The 11,096-nt window shown below is 37.4% G+C and overlaps 1 protein-coding gene across 1 annotated transcript; it reads left to right on the top strand.

Annotated features, from left to right (window-relative positions):
• Positions 1-8,378: 8,378 nt before the first annotated feature.
• Positions 8,379-11,006, top strand: LOC146331201 (red-sensitive opsin). The gene is made up of 6 exons (XM_084728230.1): positions 8,379-8,481; positions 9,512-9,808; positions 9,914-10,082; positions 10,164-10,329; positions 10,419-10,658; positions 10,748-11,006. The coding sequence occupies exons 1-6, from the start codon at positions 8,379-8,381 to the stop codon at positions 10,844-10,846; spliced, it is 1,074 nt and encodes a 357-aa protein (XP_084584356.1). The 3' UTR covers positions 10,847-11,006.
• The last annotated feature ends 90 nt before the right edge of the window (positions 11,007-11,096 follow it).

The raw sequence follows: 11,096 nt of genomic DNA, 5'->3' as shown, positions 1-11,096 counted from the left end.
CACTGAAACCCATAGTAGTTATTGCTCAAGTCATCTTTGCAAGCAAATGCTTATAGTTTAAATCTTTGTGAATAAGTTTGAAATGTTGTACTGCATTTGTTATACAGGGATTCGTGTGCATATTGAGAATTATTAACAGTTGACCTACAATGTCACAGTTTATATCTGTGCTTAAGAGAAATTACACACAAACACACAATCATCAGATAGTTTGTTTGTTTGTGAGATTAGTACGATGTACTTGGGAAAAATGAAAGCTCACATATATAATTCAGTATTGTCCCAGTAAAAAAAAAAAAAAAAGTATTTAGTCTTGTGTTGGTGCATGTTATTCTCTGCTGATATGGTCACTGAATCACTGATCTCTGGTTTATGAAAAAAAAAAAAAATATATTATTTTACATCTCATTGAGAGTGAAGCCAAATCCAGATTCCTGCTTTATTTACACCTCTGAAATAGATAACTTTCTTGCTTTAATTTATTATGAAGTAAATGTCAATTGTAATGGCTACAGAATGATAAACATGATAGACTGATTCTGAAAAGAGCTCAGGATCTGCAAGAGAATTTCCTGTTTATCCACTGTATTTAAGAAAATACTTACATAAAGAGTTTTAACCCCGGTACCAAACAAACCAACTACAAGAAGCATCATGACCATAAAGCATTTGAGCAAAAACAACAAAAAGACTGAAAAATGGATAAAAAGGCAAAGACACAAAGCTGTGTGCGTAATTATCTGAAGAGTGAAGGAACTAGTCATCCCATAAACCACTGCAAATAATAGAGCTTCTTCTTCACATTAACTTAGGCCATTATCATAGTGTTTTTTGTGTTGTGTGCGTGTATATAAATTATATTCATTGCAGCCTTAATTACATTATTAGTATAATGCTCTACAAATCAGAAAAGTCGCTGTTATGCTTTAGGATTGTGGGTAATGTACCACTTCTCCAGGACATTGCAAGAATAACAAGTTTTTCTCAAAACAAGGTTGATATCATACTGACTTGCAGATTCTACGGGAGCATATACCATTGTTTCACAATCTCATAACTCATGGTGAGTCCACCTTGAATGGTTACAACATTATGACTGTCAAAATAATCTAATCAAAATTCAACATTCAAAATATAAATGGTATTTTCACTTCCAGAACCTCACTGTTGAGCTCAATGAGCCTCACTATGCATTTCTGTCTGCACAATATTTCTGGGTAAAACGATGTTAACGTTACTCACACTGTTATTAGTATACAATGCACATCATCACAACAGGTTTCACCTCTTCCCAAGTTCATTGTGTGGCAATATCATTGTACCTTTTCTTTCCAAAGTGGTGTTCCTTAGGTAGGCTCTGAAGAAAATTGTAAAGTGACATAGCTGTCCTTGCGACAGCAGCACACACATTAATACCACTTGGAAACTCACGGTGCCAAGAGATGAAAAGATGTGTTTCCTCCTTGCATATTTTCTCCGATCTCACTGTGGATATTTTGAAACTTAATGTTTCAGAACATCAGCACTGAGATAAAAAAGAGCACCCAAGCACATGAAGAAAACAATATTCAAAAAAGTATCGAAGAACAGGACATTATACACACAAAAAACTTTCCACTTGATACCAACGGCAAGAAATTTGACAAGATGGTTTGTACCAGGTTTTATGAAGATTAGTGATAATGAGATCGTTAACAAATCATCATCATTAAATTCAAATATACATAAAATACACAGTGATGTTAAAGATGTAGACAAGTCCATCATCCAGCCTACAGTGGTGCCATACTTCAAAATGAAGGAGCTTCATCTTCCGTGTGTGCTGTACTGTAACCCTAAAATGTGGGTAAACAGAGTAAATAGATATAGTTATTATTTTTGATTCTAGGGCATCTTGTTTTATGGAAACACACAACCAGACTCCAGACAGATTGCACACATTGTTGCAGGTCTGTAGTTCACTAGTTTACTAACCAAGCAGAGACTTTTAAATGCTGCAGAGTTGAAGTGATAACTTGACAGACAAAGGTGAAAACAGACACACACACACACACACACACACACACACACACACACAGAGAGAGAGAGAGAGAGAGAGAGAGAAATTTCCTTCACTTCAGAGGACATTACATTATACCCATCATACCCATTTCCAACCATAACCACTACTTGGCTAACCCTAACCCAAACCTAACCTTAACCTAAATCTAAACTTACTCTGACCATAAACCAACTCTTCAACCTAAAATTCTTAAAATTTTCCTAATTTTATTCACATTTTCATTTTCATTTAGAATTTTTGTAGGTCTATAGTGATTGCTACATCCTCCAATTGTAAAAAGTATAGCATTTACACTGCATAGAAAATAAAATGTTTTAATATTTCAGGAGTGTGTGTCATGGCCTGATTCTGCAGCTCATGGCTCTCAATTTAGCCTGTGGCTAGTCTTTCCCTGGGGGTAGTTATGAATATCAAATTTAAAATAGTGTCAGGAAAATAGAGAATGTTATAGTTTCGACTCCCCACCCCCCCTTTTTGGCCAAAAGAGGTTGCAGAGCTTATACCCTACCCATGAGCCCTTACCCTAATCTTAACCACTTACCTCGCCAACTTCCATTGCCTATTGGCACCAGCCGTCCTCAATTAATTGGTCTTAAGTGTGTCCCTGAAAATAGCCTACAGTTGTATACACACACACACAGACAAACGCTTACAACAACAATAATAATTTTCATTTTTGGATTCTTTAACACAATAAGCTAAAGAGGGTTAACTTAATAAGATTAGCTATTAACCTCGATGTAAGCACTCACATAAGTCCCTGTGGTGGAAAAGTTCAAATGTTTATGTTAATTGTCTCTACAATAAAAAAAAAATGCATGATCTCAGTCTGAATAAACAGATTTTTCACTATTTCTGTGTGGGAAAAAAAAAAGTTATTTAAAATGTGTCACAGAAAAATGTGTTCCACATCGTAACCAAATGCTACATCAACAACACATGTACACAAAACTAAGAGTAGCATTATTACCTGATGTGAAGTGAACAAGAGACCATATAAGTGGCAAAGGTGGGCTCTGTTCACTTCACACTAGTGTAATCATTTACAGATACTCAGTGTCACTACACATGTACTCCATCTGTTATTGTGTAAGTATAAGCCACCAGTCCCCTGGAGATTCCCGTCGGTAATCGGGAGCAAATCTGAGTTCTGCTAGTAGTGAACTTTTGCCAAACATGAATAGTTCAGAACTAGCGGAATTCCAGACCTACCCTCGTCACGGCATCACATGGGAGATGTCAAGAGGGGTAAAAAACATTAACTAGCATTAATTACACCTCGTGAGATACTGAAAGCAACATACTCTACCTTAAGACATTAGTTAACTTTACATTTGTCAAAACTGTGAAGCAAAATTACAAAATAATGAAGCAGCTGAAGAAACTAGAGAAAACCTGACAGGATTAACTAGCCAACTAACATTTGCAAATAAAGGAAAATAAGAGAAAAGTTTACAGATTTCTTAAGTTTGAGAAGCCATCCTCTTCTTGATGTGCAGTCCTGGTCTGACATGGAGCTCTTATAATATCTGCAAGCCGGCAACCTGTGCAAGAAGTGGACTCAAGAAAAACACAGAATCAACGGATTAAATAGGCCACTACAGCAACTTTTGGTAACCTCCGCTTTCTCCAGAAGTGAACTGTCAGTCCGCAGAGATTAAAGTGTTACGGAGTAAGAATGCCAGGAGTAATTATTCTGTGTTAATCTGTTTTGTGGAAGAACCTCAGTTGTCCGTATAATCTGTTTTGGGTTGTGGAGACCTGAGCATGTGAGTGGAGTGGAGCAGATTTCATCCCATATGGCAGGCTTCAGATTTTAAATTAAAATTCACCATATCATAGAATCAGCATTTCTTTATGAAAAGTTGCTATTCATATGTATCTATTTATTTCTTCACCATTATTATTGTTAATAATGGTCCACTTTGTTAAGAAATTATCGTCCTCTGAGGGGAAAAATCTTCACCTTCTTTCAGATCAGTCTGTATAATGACTAAGCAGCGTGTGATATTCATGTTTTTGTATTAAGGCAGCAAGATAATTCACATCACTTTCACTCAGTTTGTATCAGTGAGGATGTTTTAGATCACAGCAAACTGAATATTGATGAAGAGGAAGAGACAGCTCTGAACAGTTCATTATGATTTACATTAATGCAGCGCAGTGACAGATACTTTAGTATACAGTACTGTGTGAGGGCTGATTTAATAAGACACAACAGACAGAGGTGCTAGTAAACAACTTTCACTGTTGATGCACAGAGCAGCCGTCTTTGGTTTTGGGGTTAATGAGGTTCCTCTGAGTCAGAAATCGGAATTAGTGGGACACTCCAGTTGAAATTTCCAACTGGGAACATGGGACATTCCCACTTCCCAGTTCTACTAAAACACACCATTAAGCAAGATAAATTCATGTAGTGTCTATTTGATAAAATGTTATACGGGGGTGGGGGACTGGAGTCATATAACTTCACTCAAGTCAGTCAAATCTTAGGACATGACTTGCTTTAATAACACTGATAAAAGACTTGACTTTGACTTAGTACTGATGACTAGACACTTGTGTCGGACTTATGAGGAGTTGACTTTTTTAAAATTGAATACTTGCCTTTTTTCTGGATATTGAGAAGTCACAACCAAGAAGGTATTGAGCCTGAGACAAGACCAAGACTGTGGACCGAAACCAAGTCAAGACCAAGTGCTCTCACATCTGTATGTACTATGGCATGTAGCGTTTATGTTGGAACTGACATTAGCCAGACATTACATAATGATTAAACAACCTTTATATACATTAGCTACATGGCTTTATGTGGTCTGTGTTGTCATTGTTTATCACAAACAAAAACATAACTTAGCCAGCTTGTGTCTTTATGCTCCATTTCTAAGTGCCAATAAAAGTTTGACGCAGTCCAAAGATGAGTATTTGAAATGGATATGGCATATCTGAAGAAAAAAATGTTAATTCATAAATAAATTGGAAAATAAATGTTTGGGTAAATATCCTGAAGTCTGGCAAAGTGTATTATTTTGTTTGGAGCTACTGAACTATCAGACGCTCTAAACAGTTTGAAAAAATTGGAACAATGCAGCTTCTGACCCATATGGCAGAAGTCAGGGTGTGTTACCAACTCCACATTGCCATTGACATAAGAACTATGACGTATGTTGTAGGATCAATGGAGAGTTGGAAAATCCTGTGTTCTGAAGTGAACTCTTCTATCCGGAAGGATTAAAGATATGCAGTATATTTACAGCTCTAAATCATAAAATGACCATGATGTTATCAGAGATGAAGGAAAGGTGGTAAATTGAAATTCTGGCTTCTTCAATAACTACACTAAAGCCAGTTTGTTCTCCTTTAAAATTTCCTTTCTAGTCCGACCTGTGTAATTCTTCCCACTCCCGGTTTCAAATTTATGTCCACTTTACAGTGAGCTAAAATTGTTACTGAATTAAAACATTCTCCGAATTAGTTGGTGTCTGTTTATGAGTTATAAGAAATGTTTAATAGTCTTTCAGAAGGTGTAGGTATCTTAACAGTTAAACTGACCCATCTGGCACCACTGACTTCATCCGGATCCATGTGGATTTAGACCTAATCATGCTACTGAAATACAGTGATCAACGGATTAGAGATCTTTAGATCTCATTAGAGGTCATCAACATTGTCAAAGCATCAAATCAATTCAAAACCAATTTATAATTTTCAGACATAGTTACATTGACCCGTTATTTAACATCACAGACAGCACATAGTTACTAAAATAAAATGTGTGAATCTTATGGCTTTATGGTCTTGTCTTTCTGACCTCACCTGGACTTGAGCCTTTTGACTTAAAAAATTCTTGATATCCTGCAGCCAGCAACTAAATTAAAGAGTGTGTTATTTAAAAAGTATGCCCCGAATCAGTTTGTCTCTCTTCATTAAGTTAATGCTATTCATACCCAGCAGGTTGATGCTTAATTTTAATGCTTTTAATTTTAATTTTTACAACCAATCTGACATCATCCAGTCATGTTGCAGAAAACTTTTTACAGAAAATAAGATGTTGCTGAGCTCTAGTTGTAAAAATGATACCAAAGATACTTTTGTTCATGTATAAACACTGCAAAGAATTGCAGTATGCAAAAATTATGGGTTGAAAATAACAGACAGAGACCCAGCAACCTCCAGTTTTGATCAACATTTGTAGTTACACAAAGAACACTAAGTTGAGGCAAATGTGAACATAGTTAGCAAGATAGTGCTTAGCTAACGTTAGCTTAACAGCTAAGTAACTTTTTAAATCAATGAGGCTGTGTTTTAGTATGACTTTTTTAGGTCTTGAAACTCAAAATTTAGGACTCGGGACTTGAGCTCTTAGTTGAGATTTGCAAAACAATGACTTGGTCCTACATCTTTGCAGTCTCTATGTGATGAACTGCACATGAAAAGATAAGAGTGCACACATTCAGACAGTCTAAATTGTTGTTGTTGTTGTCCTTTTGTTTACACACAAAAAAAAGTGGCGGTAGTAGCTTCGTAAAAAATTAAGAAATGAGAGCTTGACTACAGTCACACACGTGGTCAATTTCTGCATAACATGGGTTTGATAGCAGGATTGCGTGTTACATAAATTGCAGTTCTTTTGAATACTGAGGACTTTCAGAGAGCGGATTTCAAGAGCTATCATTATATTACTAGCAGATGAATGTCAGCTGGTTGGCACTTACTTCAAATAAACGGAAATACATTTTTATCTTGCATAATTTGCAATGCACAATTTAAATGACCTTTTTAATTAAAGTGTAATGCAACACGTGCTGGAAACTATGGCAGCGTCCAGAAGACTGGCTGCTCTTATCCCCTAAAGACACACTATCCTGTTGCGAATACTGAGAAAGAGCTTTGCACTGACACACCTGTCACTCAGGATCACATTGCAAAAAATCTGTGCACAGCATGCATCTGAAATCCACAACTAAAATGTAAATATACTGACAAGCAGCATGTAGTGGTCAAATGGCCTTAATGTTAGGAGAAAAGCTTCCAACTTGATATTAAAACTTTGATGATTAGGTTTTTGCTTTAACCAAATCAAGCCTGTGCTTTAACGTGAGTAAATGACAGCAATTAAACAGCGATGACGTTCTGACAGGACTCTTGGGCTCCTCTTCACATGGCAACCCTCACAGGTCCACAAATCCGTCACCAGGGCTGGCTTAGTCCAGCTGATCTGCATTTGAGACACACACTGCAAAAAATCTTTTGAGATTCTTTTGTCTTTTTACAAAAGTAACACAACATTGCATTGATTTCAAATTATTGCTTATTTTGTTCAAATCCTGCCTGCCATGTTGAAGCCACTAACTTACTCACTGACACAAGATTAAGAACCTGCCACATATTCCGGTGCAGGCACCATCCTTCTGAAACTGCTTTTCTTTTGAGTCCTTCCGCATGAATCCATAAATCCAGGTGCTGACTCACCCACTTTGCTCTTAATTGGCATGAGGACATTGACGCATGCTGTAGGATCAATGGAGTGTTAAAAAATCCTGTGTTCTGAACTGACCTCTTCTATCCGGAGAGATTAAAAGGTGTCTTGTGTCCATCACGTCAACAACTGCAGCTGTTGCTAATAAAGTTCTTCTGCAGAGCACTACCTGTTGAATTAAACTTCTTGACTATCCTCTCCTGCCCACCATGACTCCACACATATACTTATCCACACTCCAACATCATACACAATATAAAATTAAGGTGATATGCACAGTCAAGTCATACAAGTCAACATATTTCTGCTGTGTCAGTTTTCATTTCCCAAATGAACTTATATTAATATTATGTCATGCATGCATTCTTGATTTTAACTATCCAAATGTTCCTCTGCATGCAAATATATAAGAAAATAAACATGTGCCTTCAAGTATAGGTTATTTGCTTTATTGCTACTGCAGGCCTCAATGAAGACAAATGATGATTTAAGATTGGTAAATTTACATGTACGTGTTGGTCAGAGATCTTTCAGCTAATCGCCATTTTAAAGGAATGAGTGGAAATCCGCTTTCAGACAAGATTATTCAGGCGTTTTGTGTCTTAACCTCATAAGCTGATAGTTTTAATTACAGTTCAAAGTCAGTTTGCTTATGCTTGCTTTGCTGCGAGTATCACTGCCAAGCAGAAACCAATGGCTGTAATTTGATTGTGACCTAATCCTATCTGAAGTCACTGGGGCCTGAGTATAAAAGCTTAAGATGTGTTGCACCAGTCACCCAAGGAGGCTACAAGTGACGAAAGAGGCCACTGCCGGGGACCTCCTCACAAGATCACAATGACAGAGGAGTGGGGAAAACAGGCTTTTGCTGCCAGGCGGTACCGTGAAGAAACAACTAGGGGATCTGCCTTTGTTTACACAAACAGCAATCATACTAAAGGTACTGTACTATCATTTTATTTATTTCACTTTATTTTATTTTATTATTTATCATTATTGAATTTAATACATTTTTTTACAGTGGCTGAAACAAAACATAAGTAGAGCTTAGTTTGTTAGATGGTGATGTTATTGTACGTGTCAGACATGTATGTAATTTTATTGATGAGAAAGCAGTACAATATTCTATAGAAATATATGAATTAAAGATTTTTGCTGTGTCTTCACCTGAAAAAGACCCAACACTTTATCTCAGAAAGACAGATGACTGCTGCTGAGAGCTTCTAAGCCTTTAAATAAGAAATATGATCTTGGCTAATGTGAATATATGTGGTGTTATTGTGTTTTTACATGTGCAGTTATTATGTTATTGAGTCAAAAAAAAAAACTGATAAGGAATATGTGTAATATTGTTCAGCGCTGCTTAAAAAACAGTAGACAATATATACAATATACATAATAACTACAGATAGTCTGATGCCATTGTCTTCTTAATCAATACAGACTCCAATACCTGATTTTTGTGTATTGGTCAGTACTGAGTATGTATGTGAAACCAGTGTGTTAAAAACTTATGTAAATGATAATTATTTTTTTGGCAAACAGAGTGCTGCTGGGAAGTGCAGGGACCTGTGTCAGGGCTCATATATTTCATGATATGAGATCAGTGCATAGATGATACCTCATTCATTATTTTAGGCAGCATCAGAGGCATTTCAAATATAGTATTCAAACCTGTATTTAACAGTGAGGTACTACACACATAAGCATGATTTTGAGCTGTTAACACAGATACAAGACAGATTTTTTTTTTTTTTTTTTTAAAAGGACCACAAATGTCCTTATTACTGTAAATGCTCCAGTGGTCTCTGTGTTTCCAGTGTTTCTCCACAGACACAGAGAGTCTGATGGCACCTGCCCATGGTTGGTTGGCTCCTGACAGTGCAATCACACTTTAAATGTGGACTTGTGAGACCACATGATATCATAACTTGTGAGAGCATGATATTGTTTTGTTTTGTTTTCCCCAGATCCTTTTGAGGGTCCCAATTACCACATTGCCCCACGATGGGTTTACAACGTTGCAACAGTTTGGATGTTCATTGTGGTCGTCTTATCAGTCTTCACCAACGGTCTCGTCTTGGTGGCCACAGCTAAATTCAAGAAACTCCGTCACCCTCTGAACTGGATCTTGGTCAATCTTGCGATTGCTGATCTGGGAGAGACAGTTTTTGCCAGCACCATCAGTGTATGCAACCAGTTTTTTGGTTACTTTGTCCTGGGACACCCAATGTGCGTCTTTGAGGGCTATGTTGTGTCAGTTTGTGGTAAGTGGTCACAGTTTTGTCTCTTTGAGGGAGAAGTGAATTCTTGGCGCTGCATATGTTATCAGGTTGTGAGCTGAATACTGAATCTGCTGCTTCCTTTCTCAGGTATCACTGCTCTCTGGTCCCTGACTATCATCTCCTGGGAGAGATGGGTAGTTGTGTGTAAACCTTTTGGAAATGTCAAGTTTGATGCCAAATGGGCCACAGCTGGAATAGTGTTCTCCTGGGTCTGGGCAGCGGTTTGGTGTGCTCCCCCCATGTTTGGATGGAGCAGGTAATCTGGTGTTTATCTTTTAAAAAAACTGAGTTTTGAATTTGTCTGTGGAAACATAAACTAAAGATCCTCTTGCGTCAGGTACTGGCCTCATGGACTGAAGACCTCCTGTGGACCTGATGTATTCAGTGGAAGTGAGGACCCTGGAGTCCAGTCCTACATGATTGTTCTCATGATCACATGTTGCTTTATTCCTCTGGCTATCATCATCTTGTGCTACCTTGCGGTCTGGATGGCTGTCCGTGCTGTAAGTTATCTTACCCACAGTTTTAAACTTGATATAAAGTGGACCACAACCTGACAGAGTCTCATGCATTGTTGATTCGTCAATCACAGGTTGCCTTGCAGCAGAAAGAATCAGAGTCTACCCAGAAAGCTGAGAGAGAAGTATCCAGGATGGTTGTTGTCATGATCTTTGCATATTGTTTCTGTTGGGGACCTTACACCTTCTTTGCCTGCTTTGCTGCGGCCAACCCTGGATATGCTTTCCATCCTCTGGCTGCTGCCATGCCTGCATACTTTGCCAAGAGTGCCACCATCTACAACCCGATTATCTATGTCTTCATGAACCGACAAGTGGGCACAGCACATTTACATTTTCAAATTCCTGAATCCAATGTGTTTGGCTTACATTTTAAAAATACTTTTTTTTGTCTCCCTTTCAGTTCCGTGTATGCATCATGAAGCTCTTTGGCAAAGAAGTGGATGAAGGCTCTGAAGTGTCCACATCAAAGACAGAGGTCTCCTCTGTGGCTCCTGCATAGACCTCCACGTGCTCCCTTTTGGAAAAATAAAACTGTACAGCAAATATTTATTATTATAACTATTATTTTATTTTATTTTTTTTTAGTAAATATAGCTTCTGGCAAGTGGAAAAAAACAAAAAAAATAAACATCATGCAAATATGTGATTATATCACTGGTCTTTTTCAGATGTACATAAAATAAAATAAGCAAGCATATGGAAAGTTTTCCTTTGGTGAGTCTTATTTCACTGATGTTACTGTTTGGCAT

The sequence above is a fragment of the Lutjanus erythropterus genome, chromosome 2, assembly GCF_056507025.1.
Source record: "Lutjanus erythropterus isolate fLutEry1 chromosome 2, fLutEry1.hap2, whole genome shotgun sequence".
Lineage (NCBI taxonomy): Eukaryota > Metazoa > Chordata > Actinopteri > Lutjaniformes > Lutjanidae > Lutjanus > Lutjanus erythropterus.
Note: the sequence above shows the minus strand (reverse complement) of the source record. Positions and strands in the feature narration are given on the sequence as shown.